At 46.9% G+C, this 24,384-nt stretch overlaps 1 protein-coding gene across 1 annotated transcript in view; it reads left to right on the forward strand.

The window, feature by feature from the left end:
- The window catches only part of NUFIP2 (nuclear FMR1 interacting protein 2), a 137,384-nt gene that overhangs the window by 62,384 nt on the left and 50,616 nt on the right, over window positions 1-24,384 (forward strand). The window contains exon 2 of the mRNA XM_078680058.1: window positions 11,725-13,444. Within this exon, the coding sequence (XP_078536184.1) occupies window positions 11,833-13,444 (1,612 nt within the window). The 5' untranslated portion in view covers window positions 11,725-11,832. The remainder of the gene's footprint in view (window positions 1-11,724; window positions 13,445-24,384) is intronic.

The following is a 24,384-nucleotide window of genomic DNA, read 5'->3' on the forward strand; positions in this document are numbered from 1 at the left end:
CAAATAAGAATAAGCAACAAGACTGAACACCTAATTACAGGACAATTGCGTTAGGACGATTAATACATTAAGCAAGTATTTATCGGGTTGCGAAGGGTGAACCAATATGCAGTAAGGAAGAGCAGTAACTAATGAAGGTACAATGGTTGTAGGATCAAAGACTTTGAGCAGGTGAACTAGCCCAATTAAGGTAAGAATTTGTTCATTCGGAATCTTTTGATTTCCAGTTTGAAAGCAGTCGTGGGGGGAGATTCTATGTACTTCCGTTGGAAGAGTTCAATATCTTTGGGGCAGGGCCAGAGAAGGCTCGGTGACGCGTTATCTTTTTGCTAAGCAAGAGTGGTTTCAGGAGGAAAGTGTTAGCGCATCTTGAGGCTCGATCACCACAGGATAGTTTGAGCTTTTGTGCTAGATAACTGGGAGTTTTGAAATGAAGGGCTTTGTGAGTCAGAACGGCAGTCTTTAACTGAATTCGGGCTTCGTAGGGCAACCATTTAAGTGCTTTTAGGACTGGGGATATGTGCTCATTTTGTTTGGCACCTTTAACCAGTCTAGCCGCAGTGTTCAATGATGCCCTTAGTGGAGCCAGGGTAGATTTGGGAAGGCCACAGAGCGTAGCGCTGCCGTACTCTAACCTCTGCAAGACAAGCGCTTGGACCACCTGTTTGAAATCAGTTTGTGGAAGGAATGGTTTGGTTTTTCTGAGTGTCCTCATCAAGTGGTTAGCTCCCTTACATACACTGCTGATATGATTCGTCATAATCAAGGTGCTTGTCCAGGGTGATTCCGAGAGATTTGGTTGAGTCTATGATGAGAGGTGCAGTTGAAAGCTGTGAGGTGATTCAGCCAAAGGTCTAGCTTGGGGATATGATTGAGGAGAGAGAAGCAGGAACTCAGTTTTGGAGGTATTGAGTAGGAGATAGTTCTCGGTTAACCAATTGTGGTTAAATGTTAGCGTAGTGTTGAGTGAGATGATGTTATACAAAGATGAGATTTTCAGATAAAGTTGCGTATTGTCCGCATACGTATGGCCGAAAATGCCTGTGGAGTTAAGTGAATTAGCTAATGGTTCCAAGAAAAGGTTGAGGAGGATTGGTGATAGGGCGGACCTTTGGGGGACACCCATGAGTACTGGAGAGGGTTGGGAGGGGGAGTGGTTTGCCTTGACTCTTTGTGATCTGTGGTGGAGGAAGGACGAGAACCATTGTAACACCAGACCAGAGAAACCCATCCTGTTCTTCAGAATGGATAGGAGGTTGTCGTGATTAACCGTGTCGAATGCTGAGGAGAGGTCAAGGAGGATCAGGAGACCAGATTCATTTTGGTCAAGCATTTTTAAAATGTCATCCAAATCGTGTGTGAGAGCAGATTCAGTACTGAGCCAGATTGAGGCTGGTCCAGGAGTTGGAAATTCTCAATGTGAGCACAAAGTTGGAATTGAACTCATTTTTCAAGGAGTTAGGCTAGGGTGGGGATGTTGGAGATAGGGCGGAAATTATTGAGGTCAGCTTTGCTTGCGTTAGTTTTTAAAAAAAATTTTTTTAGTATAGGTGATTCATGAGTTGCTTTTAGGCAGTCTGGGATTGTGCCTTGTGATGGAGAAGCGTTTACAATCCTTGTCCAGGTGGGGATGAGTACATTCTGGATTTCTTTGAAGGTGGCTGGGGGCAACTGGTCAATGAAGTGGTTAGACGGGTTGATATTCTGAAGGATCTTGTCGATGTCTTTTCACTGAATGGGGTAAAACTGCCCCATGGCGCATTGTTCTTGGTATTCAGACTGATAGGTTTGTGCTTTACGAAGAGGCCAAGGGATGGGGCAAATCCAGAGGAAGGCAGTAGGGCCTTTTTAGAGGCGAGCTCAAAGGTGATGAGCCTTGATTTCTCAGTGAAGAAGGCAGCAAGATCATCAAATGAGGGAGGGATTCCTCCAGAGTCAGAGTGGTTTGGACCTACCACTGATTGCTGTTTAATCAATACGAAAAGTTTTAGGAAGGTTAGCAGCTTGATCGAGTTGGAGTCTGAAATAATCTTCTTTTGCGCTCTTGATTTGTTTGTTGTAGAGGCTTGTAACCTCTCTAAGGAGTTTTAATTGGTCCGAGGAAGGTTTGACTCTCCAAGCTTGTTCAACCACCCTAGATTTTGACCTCCGTATTGATGAGTGAAATTGTGTGGCATTGGGCCCAGGAGGGCGGTGGGAGATGTACTTTGGGTATGACCACAATGGTGGCAATGTCAGTGGCTGCTGGGAAGGTGCCCCTCTCTATAGTGTCTTTGAAAAGGGCATGGAGTCTTGGGATAAGGGGGGTATTGTGCATAAAGGAGGAACTGTTCTGCACCCGATGTGAGGGGTCCATCGGGTACAGCTCTCTGTAGTAGGCCGCAGAAGCCTGTGCAATTGCCATCCGGGAGCGAAAGACTTGTCTTTGCGCATCACAGATTTCAGGGACAACCTGGTGGGTGTCGAGCCAATGGAGCCATTTTCCACTCTTGTTCCCCATCCCCCCCCGCCCCTCCCCTCCATAGACCCTGGTCACCGAGGACCTCCAGACCAGTTTGGCAGTCTCGCGGGAAATGTTTTTGCTCTCCTCTCGCACATGGTGCTGTTGACAGCGTTCTGCTTCTCCCTCTCCCGCACCCTACGTGCACTCCAGGCGGAGGGCCTGGGCTTCAAGTTGGTTGAGTCGTGGTATTGGACCTGTTGTTTGTGTTTGAGGAACTCTTTCGCATATCCCCGAATTGTGGCTGTACCCGCCTCGAACAGTGTGCCTTGTAGTTGCACTATGCCTTCATTCCTATGGAAATAGGTGTTTAGTTCTTCTCCCACTTTCTCTTTGTATTCTGAGTCTGGAAGAAAGCAGGCATTTAGTTGCCACATGGGTCATAGTGCCCCTGTTGGTACCCCCACCCACAGGAGGAGCAGGGAGTGGGCGGACACTCCACGTGCCAGTATTTGAATGTCCGAGACCGCTCTGCAGTACAGGTCTGGCATAAAAATGAGGTCTATGCAAGAGTGGGTATGGTGTTTGTGCGTGTGCGTGTGTGTGCGTGTGTGTGTGTGTGTGTGTGTGTGTGTGTGTGTGTGTGTGTGTACATGTACATGTATACGTGTGTGTGTGTGTGTGTGTGTGTACTGTAGTGTGTGTGTGCGGGTGCCAGGTGTGCCAGACGGCGCAGAGGACAAGCGTGGAGGCCCAGTTTTTGAGGAGTTTGCTCCCGCCTTTCCTACTGGAGGTCGAGGCGCCTGTGGCATCTGTTGTGGGCTCAGGGACCGCGTTAAAGTCTCCCCTAATTTTGCTCAGAGGAAGTGTGGACAATGTCTCCATTGCAGCTCGAAGGGTGGATTCCAAGGTCGCCATAGGCAGATATATAGTGCCATGAAATTAGCAGTAGAGTTCCCAAGAGTACCCGTAAGAGTGGTGAATCATCCTTGAGGGTCAGTAAGTGCTTGGTTCAGTGAGAAGGGAAAGGAGCGTAGCAGGAGGACTGCTGTCCGCGTGTACCCCTGGAGTACCCAGAGTGCCATAGCCTGTCAAACACCTGCCATGCTAAGAAGGGACAGTGGTTGCCCATCAAGTGTTTCTTGTAATAGTAGGAGGTCTGGGTTGACCCTTCGGGTGTACCTTTAAAACCTCAGTGCACTTGATTTTATCTAGAAGGCCGTTGACGTTCCACAAGTGGACTGTTAGTGGTACAACCCCCAGTTTAGGATTGGGCATTGTGGTAGAGTAGGGAGCTAGTAGGTGGAGTCACTAAGGTGGATAAAATTCCCAGGTTTTGGTGGAGGCTGAGTGCATTTGGGGTCATCACAAGGATCCTTCCAGGGAGATTTCTGGGTGTAGTGCATGGTGCCGTAGTAACATAAAGTAACGCAACTAATTGCTGGGAAAACTATCGCAGTCAATAAACTCAACCAACCCTCCACCCCATACTTCTCAAAATGAAGCATCTGTTGTCCCGTAAACAAGCCTGAAAAGAAACCAGTGATCAATTAGTCAACGGTGGGCCGTGCTATAGGGCTATGTAGTTGGCCCTCAGTGTTCAAGGATACCAGTTCTTCTAGCTGAAGTGTTAATCATGACGGTGCTTAGGGTCCAATGCAGAGGCTAAGTGATAGGTCAGTATCTTCAGAGCTGGGTCTCGGGGAGCCATAGGGTCCTCCGGCAGTCGTCAGGTCTGGACCTCTGCCGTTGTCTGCGGGATCCACCCCCTCGCGGGGTCAGCCAGCCTGTGAGGGTTGGGGGGGGCGGTGGTGCTGCCCCGCAGGTGCTTGGTCGTTTTCCGAGACCCAGCGCGCCTCCCATGGGGGGCCGCAGGTGCAGCTCCACGTGGCCCCGGCTGGGGTTCCATCGTAGGGACACTTTTCATTGGGAGGATTGGGCAGTCCTCAGCGGCACAGGTCCACGCCGCCTCTGGCGTATCGAAGAAAAAGGATTTTCCCTGGAACATCACCTTAAGTCGGGCTTGAAAAAGGAGCCGGTAAGGCTCTTGAGAGCTCAGAGCTTCTGTTTCACGTCTGTGGGCCTGCACCTCCTTAGTATAGTTGGGGGGAAAAAGCATAAGTTTGACTCCTTTGTGGAGCAATTCTGTTTGCGAGCGGGCCTCTTGGTGAATGTCATCTCTGTCCCTGAAGTTGAGGTTTTTCATGATGATTGGACGGTGCGGGGCCCTTGGCAGTGATTTAGGGGCCAGAGTGCGGTGGGCTCACTCTACAAAAAACCATGTGGAGAGGACATCTGCCAGCATCCAGGACCTGATCCATTTCTCAATGAAGATGGTGACCTGAGTGGGTTCTGTGCCCTCTGGAAGGTCAACCAGGCGGAGGTTGTTTCGACGGGAGCGGTTTTCGGCGTCTTCGGCCTATCTGTGGAGATATGATGTATGGATCAGAAGCTGCTTTAATTGCTTTTTTTAAGGGGGAGACGTCATCGTCTACCTCCGATAGACGGGCATCTGCTGCCGTCACCCGGACTGTTGCGTTGTGGAGATCTTCATGGATGAAGGCCATGTCCACCTGGACTACCCCTATTTAGATCTCCATCGATGCTTGGCAATTCTTGATGGCGTTCAGTATGGTAGCCAGATCTCATTCACGGCGGTCAGTCGCGGACAGTGCGGATTCGCTTTGGGCGGGGACACTGACTGCGTATTGGTCCATTTTGGTTTGGGTCAGTTGAGTTTCGTTCCCTTATCCTTCACCATGTTGGTTTGCACTCTGCTATCGCGGCTGTGGGGCGGTTATAGTGCCTGTGGTGGCTGCGCGCCGTTCTGGTGGGTCTTATGCTGGCCTGCGTGCCTATCAAGGTGGCGCACTCATCCACGGGACAGCCGCCACCTCAGACGGCCAGGCCGGCCCAGGAGTAACCCTTATGTGGGAGGGAAGGTGGGTGGGAGGAGGAGGAGGAGGAGGAGGAGGAGGTCCCGCAGATCGCGGGCCGAAGGCCTAGGAGTCTGGCTGTGGTCATTCCACGGCCCCCACCACAACCAGTGCCCCCTCTTCACCAATAGCAAGCAAATACCACTCACCGCCTGGATCGCCACATCACCGGCAGGGTGGAGGAAGGCAGACGTGGTCCTCCCACTGATCACAAGCCGAGCTCTTTTCAGATCCTTGCAGCAGGCTGGAGAGGACTGCCTATCCCCTGCAGCTTAGGTGTCTCAGAAGACAGAGCAGCGGCCTCTGCGCCACAGCCCGCACCTCTTCTTCCTGGCCTCGCGCGACAAACTGTTTTCTTTAGGATCACCTCTTGGTTCCACTGGGGAAGGAGGGCCGACAGTGTTCCTGCCGATTGTGGGTCGAGTCTTGTTAAGACCCTTAATGTAGAGGTTTGAGGCCGACTCGCCGGGGGGGGGGCCGCACAGCGGATCCGCTGCCGCAGCCCGCACCTCTGCTCTGGGCCGTGTCTCCAAATCCGGCAGCCTACTCGCTTGACAGGGGCCCCACAGCGCCACCCCGCCACCAGGATGTCGCGATCGAGGTATGTGGAGCGCCTGGCTGAGCAATGTGGGGTGGCAACCTGATCTCTGGGGTCACTGTGGGTGCATCTCAGCAGGCCTTCTGGGCGTGGGTTGCCTAGGCACCATGTTGCCTAGGATCTCACCGCATTTCGTGGTTCGTTGGCAGCTCCTCGCCGCCTGGTTGGGTTTTGGGCAGTCCGGTATTGCCGCTGCTTGTTAGGGCACCTCGCCAGAAGTGATGCCCCTGCAAGGTCGCAGCTAGAAGAGGCGAAGGATGGTGTCGGATTGATGAGAGGTCCGGAGCACTCTGAGTGCGATCGCCATCTTGGCTTACCAAGCCACGCCCCCCTAAGGCATTTAATCCCTTTCAACTGAAACAGCTGTTGATGCCTAGTGGGAACCTTGCACATGAGTGAGTGAATTTTTAAACTACATAAAATTGAAGACACTAACGTTTTAGTCAATGCGAAAAGTACCTCCAAGGAAAGCCTCAGTGTGAGATCTCATTGGGGTGAAGCTCCCCCTTGTAGTCCTAGTGAAAGATGACTGCGGCCTCCGCTCTGACATTGAGTGAGTGTGTGAAATTCACCACTATGAGGCAGACTTCTCAGCTGCACTGTCCATGCCCACAGACCATGGGTACTCAAAAACATTTTCCCTGGGGCCAAAAAGTTCATCTGTGGTGTGACCGAGGGGCGCATTGATGCCAGTATGGTGGTGGTCGGGGCGTGTAAGGTGAGCGTAGCGGAATGGACACATAAATCTAGTGGATTAATTGCACCTGGAACCACTCTCCGCTTCCGCACTCGACCAAACTGTGTGACCCTGGCAATTGTTTTATTTTACTTTGCTTATTGGCATTATTATCTAGAGACTGGAGGCATAAATGTTTGTTTCTAAATTCATGTTTTAAAATTGCCACAAAAAAAATTAAAAAATGAAAGTCGCTTTTATAATGTTATGCACGATGGTGAAAGGCTTCTACAGATAATTTAATACACGTTTTGGAATTTTGAAGGGACTATCATATTTAATAAGTTTGTGGCAATTCAAAAAAAAAATCAAAGTGTTCTTAAAGTTAAGAAGTAGAGTACAGCTTCTGTGTTTACTTCAGTTCAACTGTGAATAAATGCTTCCCATTTACTTAGTATCCTTATGGGAATTAGTGCTTTGTTAAGTAAACAGCAGCCTAGTGCTGCTGTTCAACAAGGGGCTGCATGTAAAGGTCAGGAGGGCTGTACTTGGAGTACGACTGCCATAGTCTAATCTCTTACCAACATACGGTCCGTAACTCCACATTGCCCTTTTTGTTGGCATATTGGACGGTATTGTTGTTGCTTGACAGAAACTCTATGTTGCCCACTGAGATGGAAGGGAGTAATGCTTCAGGGCCAGACAGACTTGAAGCTGGAACACATTTATGTGCATGGCTTGCTCCAACAAGGATCCAAGACCTCCTTGGCACCATCTTAAGCAGATAAGCGCCCAAACACAGTATGGAGGCTTCATTTACCACAATTACCTGACCCTGTGGAGGGGAGCAATGTCTTAATTTCCAGAGGGAAAGGAAGTGTGTGGGGCAGCTTTGCTTTGTGCCCCCCCCCCCCCCCCCCCCCCCCACCACCCACCCCGAGGTTCCTAGGCATCCAATATGATGCCATTTACTCTTCCTGACACACTATAGTCTGACCTTGCTGAGTAATGCCCACTTGACCCTCCCTCCGTTTAATTAGCAAGTAGACTCCTTGGGTCTGAGATGCATGTAGTATGGAAAGTGAATTTATTATCTCATCCCATTTCCAATAAACCCTGTCTGTTTTGGTTTAGCCAGTGAGGCATTAATCTGGGTCGAGTACTGGATGCTAGCTAAAATATAATCATATAATCCATGTTTGCTAATGAGATGGTGCAACTTTGAATAGGTACTTGCATCCTTTGGTATCACCGTAATGGGCATCTCTATCCAGCTGTTCAGAATATCCACATTTGTCAGCCACAGTTTGGCCAGTGCTATTACTAGACCTGCAGGTCTCATAACATAAAAAATCTCCTCGACCTAACTGTAACCTACTTGCCCTCTGTCTCTGAGGGTAGAGCAGATGTGCCATGATGGCAGGATTTAGGGGGCATCTTTATTGCTCATTTACTTTGTGAGCAATGGAGATACCTTTGGGTCTTGTTTTCTTGTCACGTTTGCTCTGCTTTCAGAGACAGAAGTTAGAAGTCAGTTCAACTTCCTATTCACCAGAAATGTTGAGAAGGCACTAAAAATAGCTTGTTCTGAATAATTCTGGCTCCCCATAGCGAGCTGGTGAGTGGATTTTTCGTTTGAGCCCTGTCTAAATTGCAATTGAGGAAGATCCTGTATCTCTTTATGAAACTCGAAGGGAGGCAGAGGGGATGTTGCCATGTTCCTCAATGGAAGGCAGATAATAGATTAGGTCATCCTTGGAGGAGCAATTGGGGTCGACCATCATATTTTCCTGTACCTTGTCACTTATGCTTGTTTTTGAGGCAAGTGCCTGATTGTGTTTGATCTGGCTCGATTGAACCTTTTGAAGAAGTGTTTCTTTATGAAGATTAGGTCTCCTGTATTTTCAATGCTTTGCAATGCCTCCATTTAAGTTCCCTTCATAGTTCTTATATTTTCATGAACAACAAAACTTTTGGGCAGATTCCAGTCTGGCTACAGTCCGGCCCCTGTCCGGCCCATAGTACAGGAACACTTTGGTCTCGGCCATAGACTATTTTCGACTACCAGCAGGCCAGGCCAAATCCTTAGTGCTGTTTGATAAGTTATCAGCTTTTCATATGAGCTTACCCTCTATTTTTAGGTCTCGCCTTTCAGTGCTTTCACTGTCTTTTTGCGACATGCTGTATTCAAAATATGGGCTTTAAACTCTGCCAATGTTTTATATTGGCTCCTTTGACTGTCTTTTGGAAATGCTTTTTTCTCTTTGGTTAATTTCTTTAGTACTCCCTCCTTATTCCCTCCTTTTCTACAATTGTAGAAGGACTGTCGCTGTTGCATGTAAAATGACTCTGTTAAAAAAACAAAAAAAACGTTTCAAAGCACTCTTTTGTTTATCACTTTTTCGTCACAGCTGGCGTTGCAGGCACAGCTACTCACATTCTCCAACCCATGCTCCTCAGAGGCTTTAGAGGGCTCCTGTTCCGTGCATTTCCCCCTCTTGTATTGCCACACACTGCAGCTACATTTCAGCAGACGCGTTCCGAGGGCACAGTGCACTTCCCCCACCCGCTTGTTTCCTTTTGTTAACATCGTATAATTGTACATATTCAAACATTTAATAATATTTATTAAGTTTAAATGTATTTATTACGATACATGTTTTTAAAACACTCCACTGCGAGACTAGAACTCAGTTCCCCAGGGCTAAAGTCGGCCGCTTTGTTTGTTACGCTGCAGGCACAGTTAGGCACTACGACCCACCACCCTAACTCATGAGATGCTTTCGAGGGTCCTGTTCCGTGCACTTCCACCTCCTGCATTATCACACGTGGCATTTGCATCTAATCCAACGTGGGCGCGGTGCTCTTTCCCCCTCCCGCTTCTTCAATGTAGCTCTTGTCATCATCGTATTTTGGCATGAATCCACGGTTTGAGACCACTGGCGCTGCAGTGGTTCGTTGTGTTTGTTAGAGGTGAGCAGTTGTGGGCTGGCTGTAAAGTGTGTTTGGCTCTAATTAACCAAAGGCTTTAAAGTAACTATGTTCTTTCTGCTTAAATTTCACGTTTTACTTAATCTTGCATTACCTAGGAGTGTCTGCTTTTTCAAGGATTTTGTTACTTTTTTTTTTCAGGCAGCATATCACTCGTGCCTCCCCTCCCTAATAACCTATTTCCAGGTTCTCCAGGGCCACAAAGTCATGCAATTGGCAATAGCACTATACAACTATAATTACTCCACTGCAAATAAAAAGACTAAAGCAAAAAACATTGCTATTTTCAACACCAAGAACTCTAACTTTCACAAATGCAAGACCTATTGCATTTCAAATGCTTGTTCTTTCTCTGCTTTTTGAAACTGGCATTCAAGGTTCAGCCTTGACATGGATTAAATCCTGTCTCCAAGACCACTTTCATGCTGTTCTCCTATCACATTTCCAGTTCTATGTCAAAACTTTATCACAAGGACTGTTCCAATGCCCCAGGGCTCTTCTTTCAGCCCTACTCTCTTCATTGTTTACATCCTTTCTCAAACTAAACTTATTTGGTCTCTAACCCCTGAGTTTTTCAGACAATAATCAGATACTGATATCTCTGCATGACCTTGTCAAGCATAGCTCTCCCAAATGTTGTTATTGCATGACTGTTTGTTTAATGGATGTTCAACATCTCACTTTAACTTTAATACTGAAAAGATACAGAGAATGTTTGTTTTTTCCCGCCCTCAGATCCCCCTGAGCTCTAATCTCTCAGCCCTTGGGACCCGCTCTCAACCCCCTCCCTAGTTAGGACCAATATAGTTTTTTCACTGATCATGATCTGTTAGCTATTACGGAAGATTCTTTCCTACTTTCCTCTTTCTTCACATTCAGTGGTTGTCCAGGCTACTGTCCTTAGCTGGCTGGATTACTGCTGCTCTTTGTTTTTGGGTGCCCTGCACTACATCGTTCTGCTCTTACAATGGTTGAATTTAAAGAATCTAACTGCACGGTTTGCTCTAGACCTTCAGTCGCGCACTTGAAACGAAGCCCATAATTACCCTACATTCGCTCCCAATAGTCCAGAGAATAGCTGTTAAATCGTTTTGTCTAGTGTTTAAATCCATCCATTCTTGGGGGCCTCTTATCTGTGCAGCACATTCAAATTTTACTCCCCCTCTCCAAGCCATATGTCTTCCACAGCAAGACTCTTGGTTATCCTGATGTTCTGCCACTCTGATCGGATGACTGAGCTTTTTCAGTCATTGCAGCAAGAATTTGGAACTCGCTTCTATTCTGCAAACATCTAAAAACATGCTGGTTCCCTAAAATATAATTACCCTCTGGCAACCACAATGAATCTCTTTCACATCCGTTCTAGCGACAGGAAAGCGTTTGGTGATCAAGTGCTCTATAAAATACTAACATAAACAAACTGGTTTGATATATTGTTTAATGTTTTTAATCCGAACAACCAACCTCATGTGCATCACTATGATCACAAGCTGGAGGCTGTTTGTGAATTGTAGAAAGTGTATAAATGCAAGGATAATCTGAGATTATCAGACCTTGAGTATTTCATTTCTTGAGAATTGAACTGATGTTTTTTATGTTGTAATTTATTGTTGAGTTTCTCAGTTATTACTACAATTGAATTGGAAGGCAATTGTTCATAAAGTACTCTTAAGACCATCACAATAAAATCTCATCACCTGATCTAATTATTACCACCACTCTCTATCCTGCTTCTGATTGTTGTTTCTTAATCTTCAAGTGCGTAAGGTTTGAGAATTCCTCTTTAGAAATTTTAAACTTTAATTTACTTTCTTTTTTTTTTTGTCTTTCAATCTATGACGATCCTTTTTAAAGTGCTATCAAACACATGAATTTTATTACCCGTTTTTAATGGTAAAGTATTTGAAATCAGCATATCAGTCCACTGTCCTCATTACATCATATTCTACATTTATAATCACTGATGTTGTTGGTCCCTTCAAATGTTTTAGATGTTTTTATTTTTTTGCTGTTTAAAAATGCCAATGATCTAATTTCCTATAAGATTGCAAGGATTTAAATCTATCTTTTTTTCTCCCCCCAGGTTATGGAGAGCTGAATTGGAATGCGGAAAAAAGAGATACTCTCTTGAGACACCCACTCCCCTCCCCCACCTTGGATTATTCTAGCCTGCTGTCTGGCAACTGTTCCAATGGCAGTCAGTAACTTAGACTCCAGATACAACATCAAGCAGATTGTCCAGGCTGGTGGTTCTTTTCTGGGGAGAGGGCCGATCAAAACTAAAAATGTCATTCAGAAATCTATTGCTGACAAAAAGAATGTGAAAGTTTATGAAAATAAACAAAAGGATATCCTTCCTGTGGGCAAAACAGATGTGCTGCCTTTAACCAATGGTATAGAGAAAAACGATTCTGGATGTGTTGCCAATGGTTGTGGAGGGCAGACTGCTGACAACGATGGGAGTGGTTCTGAGAGTGGCTACAATACACCCAAAAAACGCAAAGCTCAGCGCACTGAGGACCTAGGTTTGCTGCAGGACCGGGTAATGCAACTAGAAGCTGCTAGCCTTGCTTTAACACAGGATCTGGAGAATTTCAATTCTGATCACGTTTTGGAGCGTGAAGGCAGCCAACTTGGTTACACTAAAGCCTCCTGGAGGTATGAGGCTGGGGACTCTGTCTGTGGGAAGCCTGGAGCTGCGGAGGTTCAGAGAAAAAACTCTGATGGCAAACCTAACCTTGGTAAAAAATTGGATGAGCGACTCAAGTGCAAACAGCCTGTAACAGGTACTTCTGGTGGCTCCTCGAAAGACGATTCATGGACTCTCTTCAAGCCTCCACCTGTGTTCCCTGTAGACAATAGTAGTGCGAAAATAGTTCCGAAGATAAGTTATGCAAGTAAAGTGAAAGAGAATCTCAACAAAGCAGCCCAAACACAGTCACTTCTGTTGTGTTCCTCTTCGTCATTATCCTCCTCATCCAGTGGGGAGGCCCAACTGCAGACTTCGAGCCGCCTGATGCATGTCCCCATGTCTGCCATGAAATCCGTCACATCTGCTAGTTTTTCTAATGGTCCGGTTTTGGCAGGGACTGATGGAGCAAGTTATTCTCCAGGCAGCCAAGCCATGCTCACCAGTGCTGCCAGTACTTTGGTTTCACCTTCTGCCTCTGCAGCCAGTAGGGACATCAACACAGCTGCTGTGGCTGTAGAACAAAAGACCAGTCTTTTTATTTACCCTTCCAATATGCAATCTTTGCTGGTCGGCATGACTCCGACTGACATCTCTGGCCAGACAAATCAACAGAGCCTAGGGGAGATCTTCCAAAACAAGTGGGGGCTATCATTCATCAATGAGCCTAGTGCTGGTCCAGAGTCTATGGGTGCCCAACCTGTGAATGAACTGAACCTCACATTTCAGGAGAATTATACTGAAGGTATTTTATCACACAGTGATGAAAACGCATCCTCTGGACGGAGAAGAGTAGTTTTTCCCAAAGCCTATGAGCTTGACAAACGGACTAGCCCTCCAGTTCTGAGCAGCTTGCTGAAGTCTGGAGTCCCAAACCTGGAAACTGTTTTAGCCAGCGAGCCACACCATATAGGTGAACTGCAGAAAACTGATCCAGGGATTCCGGACGCATTACTGTTTCTTTCTAAGGACTACGAGATAGATTCCCTCCGGGCTTCTCCAACAAATGCTTTGTTAGCCTCAGCCAAAGAACAGCGATGCCCAGGAAGCATAGAGAAGAACCATAGTTGGGGTACATTTGACACAAAAGCTGCTATAATTTACCACACTAGAGGTAACCGTTCATTTCATGTTTATGAATGGTTTATTGGTTACAGCAATGGAACATAAATTGTCCTTGTGTAGGATTAATTGATTTATTTGTTCTGGTTAATTCTAATCATCATGTTGGTCTAATCCAATTCCATTGCAAATGTTTTTGAGCTACCCTTTGGAGGTGTAGGACCATGTTCCCATTGGTTATATATAAATATATTTCTAGGTGTTACTCTTTTATGCATGAAATTATGACCATAATGGTTATAACAATACATTTGTTCATAGCCTGATGAACCCTCTAAATATTCATGATTTGTTAATACTGCAGACATTTCTAGATCAGACATCATGTTATTAACAGTCTAGAAGTCCCAATCATCAGAAAAGGTACTAGAGGTAATAAGTGTGGAATCTTCAAGAGTTCCGACGGGCCAAAAATGTCATATTCAGTTCTGTCCCAAACTATACCATCTGGTATAGGAACGGCTGTGATGTTCACTGCTGACAAGTCTCTTGCTTCACAATGGGATGATTTGTGTGGCTGGAGAAGTAGGTTCACTCTTTGACTTGCTGTGTCCATTTGAATATATCTTCCATTTTTCAGCATACCCAGAGTTATTACCAGAGATAACCAAAGTAGAAAGAATAATATTCCTAAAACAATCCATAGTTCAATCAATGGTGAAACCAGATAAGTCTTTTTCAGGTGATGAAAAAAGTCTGTTGCTTGTTCTTTGAAAGTTCTTTGTGCAGGCGTCGTTTCAGGTTCGCTGGGATCCTTAGAAAACGTATCAAAGTTAATGAAATAGCCAGAGGCAGTTCTGTCAATGGTTGGAATTGCATCAGGATTCGTTGAAATCGCGGGGACCAGTTGATCACTTGTTACTTCGTTGTAGACTAGTGTATCAGGACAAACTGTTATTTGGGTCTCAAGAGTGATGAGTACCATAGCTTTGTTGCTTAGTCCTTCTTTTCTCACTGTAGAAACTTCAAAGGTGATGAGTCTGTTTGAACCTCTTGGATTGTAGGTAGAGGAGTGCGTCTGCTACATTGTCAGAGTCCACTTGGCCTACTGCTTAGTATCGGCCACATAGTGTGGTTTGATCAGGTCGATGGACACAAATCTTTTCTCCTTTTTACGAGCAAGGGGTGGCAGTAGTACTGTTCTTGATCCGTGGATTGCTAGGACAGGTACTGGTTGTAAGAAGGCCCAAATTCCTTCTTGTCTGCGATCTTTTCTCTGACTAGATCACCAAGCTTTGGGATCCAGACAGGCCTTGCTGGGACGGTTGGTTTTTCCCCAGTGGTGGTTGATTTCAGGAACACGTTGCTTTGTTTCGATCTTAGTTCATTTAAGTCCTGTAAAACAGCCAAATGATCTTTGATATCAAACTTTTTATTTTGTCACCACTGTGCCTTTCATGTCAAGGTCCGGATTCAACATTCTAGTTCCAAATAGGACTTCATAAGGAGTGACACCCCCTAGAGAACTACTTGGCAAATTTCTTAATGATCGTTGGACCCCATAAAGATGTTTGCCCCCCCTCCCCCCCCCCCCCCCCCATCACCCGAACCTAATACCCTAGTGGTTATAAACTGCTTAATGTCCCAGTTTTTTCTTTCCACAACAGAATTTCCCTCAGGATGGAATGGAGAAGTGTACCGCAATGCTACGCCAAAACTGGCCATGGCTTTTTTGTAAGCTCGAGAGCTAAACGCTGGACCCTGGTCAGAGTGTAATGTACCACTGCGTATATGCCGATAAAGACTTGCAAATCTTTTATAACAGTTCGAACATCAGCCGAGCGCTGAGGCAACATCCATAGGAACACGAATCCACTGCGACCATGATATATTTATAGTTCCCATCCCTTTGTAAGGAAACGCAGTGGTCCAGGTAAACACAAACTAATGGTTTATCTGAAATTAACAGGGGCGTCTGCGCAGGACGTTTCACAGTAGACTTTTTCATCTTTTGGCATATTTCACAGTCCAACACATAGTTTCTGGTCTGTTTCCTAATGCCTGACCACTAGTACCTCTGTTTCAATAACGATACTGTGGCGGAAACACCTGCATGAGCAGAGATGCGAGAGTCCTGCATGTGCTGCTAGGATTACTCTTAATCTATGTTTCATGTTTGGAATGACCCTATCTCCCACACCAGAGATCGAGCAAACGGAACATTGTTCGTATCAATTATATATGAGTATTTGAGTGGAAACTTTTTAGGTAATGCTGCACCACTGCCTTTGCTTGAAGCATTGACAGCCAGTATTATTTCACTGTCTGCGTTTTTGAATGAGTGATTGCAGCCTCGGAAGCCGCTTGCACAGCCCTCTTCGCGGCTTCATCAGCCAATGAATTCCCTTCAACGTAAACGCCATCACATTGTTGACTCAACATGTGTATCACGTGAGTGTTTTGTAGTCCGTTTCGCAACTGAACTACTTGTTCCCAAAGCGTTTTATGCTTGGTTGTGCCACCTTTTGCATCATTGAAACCATTTTGAAGCCAAAGCTGTAAATATTCATTGTAAGATTGAACACAGTAAAAGGAATCGCACACTGAGTGTGGGGAATTCGCGATCCGTATTTTTAAGTGCTATTATGAATGCTTGTAGTTCAGCTCGCTGACCTGTATAATCTCCTAGAGATTGCGTTTTCGTGACCATAGGTCTGAATTTGCCATCGAGCATACGACCTTTAACGATCACGTATTCTGCACTATAAGCTTGTTTACCCCCTGTAGCGGGTTGTGCAACAGCATAGTGGAGTTCCCTCAGTATAAATTATAAATTAATACTGGTCAAGAGGGAGAATTTCAATAAGCAGAAGACATTCGTGTTTGTACTGCAGGAATGCTTGTGTTTTCAAATAAGGATCAAAAACATATTCAACATCAGTTGCTGCAAGAGAATTAACCCATTGTATTCATCTCGGATGTAAAGTTTTTGCATTCGGAATGCTAGCTTTTGTAACTGACTCAAAGGCTGAAACAGGGGTTACAACCATAATGCGTTTCCCCTGTGCTAGGGCTCTTTCTTTTGCTACAGCGGTTTGAACTGCTGTCTGAATTTTTTCTGTAGATGTAAATTTCATTTCTTCTTGCGTGTACAAATGTGATTTGTATGCAATTGGTACTTTTTCACTTTCGTTAAAAGTCAAGTAGTTGAATCCGCATTGACCCGGAATTATTCGGATCACTAAGTTGCGTACGTTTATGCTTGTTTGGAAGTGTTTTGTTGCTAACATATAAGCTTGAAGTGAACGCAGGATATCTGTGTGTCCCTGTGTCCAATGTGTGATTTTAAAATCAGGTTTGATTAATTCGTAGAGAGGTTTAACCCTTTCTGCGTAGTGTTGAATGTATGTTCTTCCAAAATTCAGGAAACCTAGAATCGACTAAGTTTTTCAGCGTTTTTGGAGGTTGGAGCAGCGCACACTTTTCTAAAAAGTTGGCTGCCAGGCTTTTGCCTTCACTTGAAAGCTCATATCCTAGGAAAAGGATGTTGAGATGGGCAATTTTTGATTTTTTTAAAATGTATTTATAACCCTCAGAGGCGAATCCCAGTATAATGGTGTTCACCCTGTTAAGTGCTTGTCCAGGTCATCGTCTGTCAGATATCATCTACATATGACAATGCCTCATCATAAATTTGTAGTAACTCTGTTACTCTTGTTGAGAATAACCCCCAGGCTATTCTTGAATCCCTGTGGGAGTCGACAAAATTGACATGGGTCCCCAATATTGAGGAAGCTGTCAAATACCTATTTTCAGGTGCTATGACAAAAGAAACCGTTTTAAATATCTAATGTGGCTTTATATTTTTTACGCACAATGTTATTAATTAATGCTGTACTGTGTGCATTTTGCACTGCAAATGTTTTACAGCAAGAGGTTAGGTATCTGTAATCCAAAACTAGACGATCTGTATGGTCTGGTTTGGAAACAGGAAACAAAGGATTGTTCATTGATGAGGTTCAAGTTGATCTAAAATCTCCCTGGCCTGTTTTTTAGCGTCTTGCTTAATTGGATACTGCCTTTGTGCAGTTGGTTAATTTTTTTAACTGGATTGTGTGGGGAGGTCAATCCTCATCCCATCCTACATGATTTTTGTATAATGCTGGGGCTTGGGCAACTTCCCATTTCCTGGCATAAGTGTATTTTAAATGTACTGGAACATGGTTGGAGAAGGCTGGCATAATGATAACTTCGCCATGTGGGCACTCTGACAAATTTTGGTGGCCAGTCCCGTTCTGCCAGAAGTATATCATAACCCTTTGAACGTCGCACCCAAGAGTGCTTTCACTTTTCTTGGTAGGTCTCCCTCTATCCGGAGTGTTATTTCATATAACCTTTGTGGAGAACTAACCCTGGTGTCTGTAGTTTCAATCCAAATGTCTTCATTCAGGTCCACTGTCTCCAGAAGTCCTTTCAGGTTCTGGCGAGCTATTGTTGCTTCTGCTGCGCTGTCCAAAATTGTTTGAGCCCATTCTCCGTTCTTGAGCTGTGTTCTCAGAATCCTCGGCATATCAGATCTTTAGACCTGCTTCTTTCTTCTTGGAGAATTGAGGGTTTGGTTTGTTTTTCTGAACATGTTCATCGTCTTTGGACTTCACGCGTTCTTTCTTGTGGTCTGACGTCCTCTTCTTTCGGATGTCTGTGACGATATCTGAAAGGTACGAGAGGAACGTATATCAGTATCTTGAAACCTGTCAGGTTTTCTCAAATTATCCCTATTCCTGAGGTTATACCTCCTTTCAGAGGACTCCTTTTGAGGAGATATACCTCGGGATTAAGAATGTTTCTCTTTTGAATGTTTGTTATTTTCCCACTTCTTTTTAGAAGGGGTAGGATTGTTTTTAGTAACGGCCTTTTCAGGACTTTCAGACAGTTGTGGTTTAACTGTATAATTCTATAAATTTTTCTATGTTATTAAGTCATTCCTTGTCCGACATTGATTCAATGTCCCGGTCAGGTGTGTAACCTTCTAAAACCGGCCATGTTGCTCCTGGTCTACCTACTGGACTGAGCCTGGTAATGTGATTTAAATGTTTTAGGTCTCCTTTAAACCATAGATCATGCTCCTGGTATGTGAGTGGAATTTCAATATCCTCAAAAGGAAGATATTCCTCGGGTGGATCATCTTCTTTGTAGAAGTGAAATATTTTAGTTACTGGATGTGATTCATGGAATACTATCCATGAGTAGAATACCTCTGTCTGGTGTGATTAATGTGCTTCGATCACAAAAACTGCTCTACCACCTCTTGGTGTTAGGCCATGTCTTATAAGTTTTAGATTGTGGCTCTCCTTAAATTTGGAGGAATTTATAGCATTCTCATCGGTTTCATTAAAACCTGTATAATCAAAAGTTGCTGTGACTTCGTCAGGTACAGCTCCACCGGTTCTGGTGTTTGTGCCGTTTTCGGTCATTGTTTAATGAAAATTGCAGAGCAAGTTTCAAGGGAACAAAGATAAGGTGCACAATATTTTGGAACACTGTATCCTTCAACGTTGAACAAAGCAAAAAAGCTAATACATAGGATTTTCGTCCTACTCGGCTATGGCGGATATTATCCCTACCCACTCCAGACTTCTAATGGAGTTTTATGAGTAGGGGTCTCAGAGAAAAGCACGACTGAGTTACTTCAGTAACTAGTGTTAAATTAGTGCCTTACCAAACCGTTGGGCGCCATGTAGTGTAGTTCCTATATCCCTGATAGGCTCTGCGCATAATATACACTATAGTTTTGACATAGGACTGAGGTCAGTATGTCTCTATCGAGTACATTAAATGTAATTACTTGTGTGTGCCAGCTAACTCAGAGGTCACTAGAAACTTCTCGAATGAACAAGAAGGGATTAGTTTCGGACAACCGCATAAACATGACAACTTTGTTTCCCTTTAGAATCGGAACAGTCTCAAAATCGTGGAAACAATTGATAACCGTTTCACTCAGTCAATCATGCATGCTTTGTTTCTACAGAGTTGCACAGAAATAGATAGACGGGCATTTCAATAAAAAAGGTTTATTGAACAGTCTTATTTCTCCTGCAAGAGCTATGAGCTGCTACAGTCTTAAGACCGAATGCAAAGTATAATACGTACAGCGTTAGCAGTAACATAAAATAATACTGCAATAGCATTGCTTGTAGCTATGACCTATATTCATAAAAATATATACATAAATAACACAGGTTAAAATATAAATACTCAACTGGTGCGTCTAGCTAGTTCTACCCCAATGTACCTAACCTAAGTGTAGTACGAGGTGAGAAGTAGGAGCTGTTAAGCTGTAGTCTAGATTGGCTATAGTTTAGATTGGTGTTGCCAAGATTTGCCAAAAATCCCTCTAGGTTCTAGTCCGCTCCATACCTTAGAATGAGAGAGGTTGGAATCTCTTTCCGAATCTCAATCTCTTAACACCCCGCAAGGGGAGTCAGAAACACTGGAGCTGGATTCTCTGCGAAGGGGATGACAGCGTCTGGTCAGTGCATCGGGCGGGGACTTTAATTCCTTCCGAACTTACCGTGGCGAACTGCGTCGTGCAAGTATGCAGCTGGATTGTACCGCGCACCGTGGTTTGCCAGGGCAAGTGAAGGTATATTTATACCTTGGTGTTTTAGGAATACAAAAAGTGCAAAAGATCTCTTGGGACAGTCTGAGAAGTCACAGCAATTACTAATGTTCTCTAATTCCTTATATTCAACACAATCACCACCTATCCACATTCAATCAAAATGCCGGACCCTACTGAACAATTACAACATTCACATGTGATAATGCAGGAAAATGTGTTGAAAAAAAGGGTTTTTATTAAAATAATTTCATGAAACCAAATTCCATAAAGGCAATGGAGTCCTCGATCAATTCTTAATACATTAAAAACACAAAATAATATACATATAAAGTTGAGACACCAAAAAGTTAAAGTGCAAACTATTAATTACATCCCATTTTTGTTGTTTCACATGGAATTCATTCTATTATTTGTTAAAATGTCCATTTTTTTTTTTTTTTTTTTTGAGTTTTATATAGCGCGAACTAGACCCGAACCGAATCAGGTATCGGAGCGCTTTACATAGCACAAGTTACGTTTTTATTTTTTATTTTTACATGAGGACACACCCTTTCATTTTTAGGCACGGGGAGATTAAGTGATTTGCCCAGAATCACAGGAGGTTTTGGCGTCGTTACCGAGACTCGAACCCAGAGGTCGAGCGTCTTAGCCGTTAGGCTAACTCCTCTCCTCCATAACCCTTATCCTCTATTGGACATAAACAAGTTCCTTGAATACAACCATGTATAAAAGCCCAAAGGCTTCCACATGTTTGGGTGGTATTTCTTTTGATGTAAACCACCTTCTTCAAAACACAAAGTATTTAGCGGTCTCTCTTGTTAAAAATCCTATTAAACATAAATCCACATATCAAATATCTTATCAAGCACATCCCTTTATATTTAAATACATTGCACAATTATAATTGAAAGTTAATCAGGACACTCCCGCGCCGCACGGCCCCAGCTGTGCCGGTACCCTCTCCCCTCGCTGCTGCCCCCAGCCTCGCTCCCCACGCAGGTCCGCCCTCCTCGGCGGCCTGCCCTGCCGCATAGCACCGCTCGCACTCTGTGAGCGCTCCCCCCCCCCCCCCGGGCCGGCTCCGCCGTCCTCGGTAGGACTCGGCTGCCCGTGTCACTGTATTTCTACTGCTGTCTGTGATCGTTGTTTATTTTCCTTTCCCTCATTATTGTATTTTGCCTCCTTTGTTGTGTTTACCCCTGGTTGTCCCCCCGCCCCGCTCCCGCTTCCCGCCGCCGTTCACGCGGCCACGCCCTCTTCCTTTCTGTGCCCTCCCCGCTCCCGCCTCCCAGCTGCCCTCCCGCGCTCCGCCCCCCCCCCCCACTCTCCACTTATGGCAGAGTGGCCAACGCGCAGCGTGCACGCGCAGCGGGCGCGCCGATTGCGCGCCGAAGGTGCGCCAAAGGTAAGCCCGTCTGCGCCCGTCCGCGCCTGGACCGCGCCCAGTGCCAGGACCCCTGGCCCCCGCAGACCCCAGCCCACCCGCCGGACGTACGACGCCGCCACCCTCAACGCACTCAACACCGGCCGAATCCCGGGATGCTACCGAGCCACCCCGAGACGAACCCACGGACCCTTCAGCTGCCACGCCTGCAAGTTCACCTGCATCCGGACCTGCCCCGCACCAGCACCCGCCAAGCCGAACACCAGCAGCAACCACCTCAAGTGCATCCTACTCAACACCCGCTCCATCCACAGACACGCCATCGAACTCTGGAACCTCCTCGACACCTCAGCTCCTGACGTCGCCTTCCTCACGGCAACCTGGATGAACGACTCCTCAGCGCCCGACATCGCCATCGCCATCCCAGAGGGCTACAAAATCCCCCGAAGAGACCGTGGCAACCAGACTGGAGGAGGCATCGCCATCATCTACAGGGACACCATCCGCATCACGACCAACACCGACGACACCCTGACAACCGCCGAACACCTGCACTTCCAGATCCACACGGACCCCAAAACCACCCTCAGAGGCACCCTCATCTACCGACCCCCGGGACCACGCACACAATTCAGCGAAGACATTGCCGACTTCATCAGCCCGCACGCCCTCCCCTCCGCTGACTACATCCTCCTGGGAGACATCAACTTCCACCTGGAGAACAACAACGACCGCAACACCACCACCCTGCTCGACAACCTCGCCAACCTCTGACTAAAGCAGCTGGTGACCACCCCCACCCACCTCGCCGGACACACACTCGACGCTGTCTTCTCAGCCAGCAAGGACATCGTCTTCAGCCACGCCACCGGACTTCACTGGACGGACCACAGCTGCGTCCACTTCACCTTCAGAAGATCCACGATCCACCACCACCAGCAACAGGTTGCTCGAAGAAACTGGAACAAGATCACAGCAGACCAGCTCGCCGCTTCCCTGAGCCAGCACCCTCCCGCCAGCTCAGCGAACCCCAGCCAGGCCGCCGACAACCTCACGAAGTGGATCAGCAACTGCGCAGATGACCTCGCCCCACTGAGGACCCCGCCTAGCAGACCCGGCAGCAAGAAGGCCCCATGGTTCACCGACTAACTCAAGAGCTCCAAGAAGAACTGCTGAGCCCTCGAGAAAGCCTGGAGAAGGGAGCCAACACCGGACAACATGACCACCCTCAAGCTCGCCACCCGGAAGCACCATCAACTGATCCACGCCACCAAGAAAACAGCATTCAAGGACCGGCTGGACAACAACGCACACAACTGCAAGGAACTCTTCAACATCGTGAAAGAGCTCTCCAACCCCAACGCCGGAAACAACGACATCACCCCGTCGCAAGACCTCTGCAACTCCCTCGCCTCCTACTTCCACAACAAGATCGCTGACATACACAACAGCTTCAGCCCACAAACAACGCTCCACACGACCGCACCAACGCCCCCCACCACCACCCTCAGCGCCTGGACACAGATCAACACAGAAGACACCATCTGCACGATGAACTCTATCCACTCCGGATCTCCGACCGACCCCTGCCCCCACCACGTCTTCAACAAGGCCGACGCTGTCATCGCACCCCACCTGCGGGACATCATCAACACCTCCTTCGACACCGCCACCTTCCCTGAGAGCTGGAAGCACGCTGAACTCAGCGCTCTACTAAAGAAACCAACAGCGGACCCCACCGAACTGAAGAATTACCGCCCCATCTCGCTCCTCCCGTTTCCAGCCAAAGTCATCGAGAAGACGGTCAACAAGCAGCTGGCCGCCTTCCTCGAGTCGAATGGATCCCTCGACCCCTCACAGTCTGGCTTCCGAGCCAACCACAGCACCGAGACCGCCCTCATCGCTGCCATCGATGACATCCGAGCCCTGCTGGACAACGGTGAAACAGCGGCCCTCATCCTCCTAGACCTCTCCGCGGCGTTCGACACTGTTTGCCACCGCACCCTAGTGCAGCGCCTCAGCAACATCGGAATCCAGGAGAAGGCACTGGAGTGGATCATCTCCTTCCTCGCTAGGACACAGAGAGTCCGCCTACCACCATTCAGATCTGCAGCCACGGAAGTCAACTGCGGCGTTCCTCAGGGCTCCTCGCTCAGCCCCACCCTCTTCAACGTCTACATGAGCCCCCTTGCGGCCATCGCACGCCAACACAACCTCAACATCATCTCCTACGCCGACGACACCCAGCTGATCCTCTCCCTGACCAACGACCCCGCCGCCGCCAGAACCAACCTCCACGAAGGGATGAAAGACGTAGCCGAGTGGATGACGACCAGCCGCCTGAAACTGAACTCAGACAAGACGGAAGTCCTCATCCTGGGCTCCTCACCCTCCGCCTGGGACGACTCCTGGTGGCCCCCCGCCCCGGGCACCGCACCCAAACCAACAGACCACGCACGCAACTTGGGCTTCATCCTGGACTCCTCCCTCTCCATGACCAGACAAGTCAACGCTGTCTCCGCGTCCTGTTTCAACATCCTGCGCATGCTACGGAAGATCTTCCGGTGGATCCCCACCGAGACCAGGAAGACGGTCACCCAGGCCCTCGTCACCAGCCGACTGGACTACGGCAACGCCCTCTACGCCGGAACCACCGCCAAGCTCCAGAAGAGACTCCAGCGGATCCAGAATATCTCAGCCAGACTCATCCTCGACATCCCCCGACGCAGCCACATCTCCGGACATCTGAGAGACCTGCACTGGCTCCCCGTCAACAAGAGAATCACCTTCCGTCTCCTCACCCACGCACACAAAGCCCTACACGACCAAGGTCCGAGCTACCTCAACAACCGCCTCAACTTCTACGCTCCCAAACGCCACCTCCGATCGACCAACCACGCCCTCGCCGCTGTCCCCCGCATCCGAAGAGCGACAACAGGAGGAAGGTCCTTCTCCTACCTGGCCGCCAAGACCTGGAACACCCTCC

The sequence above is a fragment of the Lissotriton helveticus genome, chromosome 3_1 (assembly GCF_964261635.1).
Source record: "Lissotriton helveticus chromosome 3_1, aLisHel1.1, whole genome shotgun sequence".
NCBI lineage: Eukaryota > Metazoa > Chordata > Amphibia > Caudata > Salamandridae > Lissotriton > Lissotriton helveticus.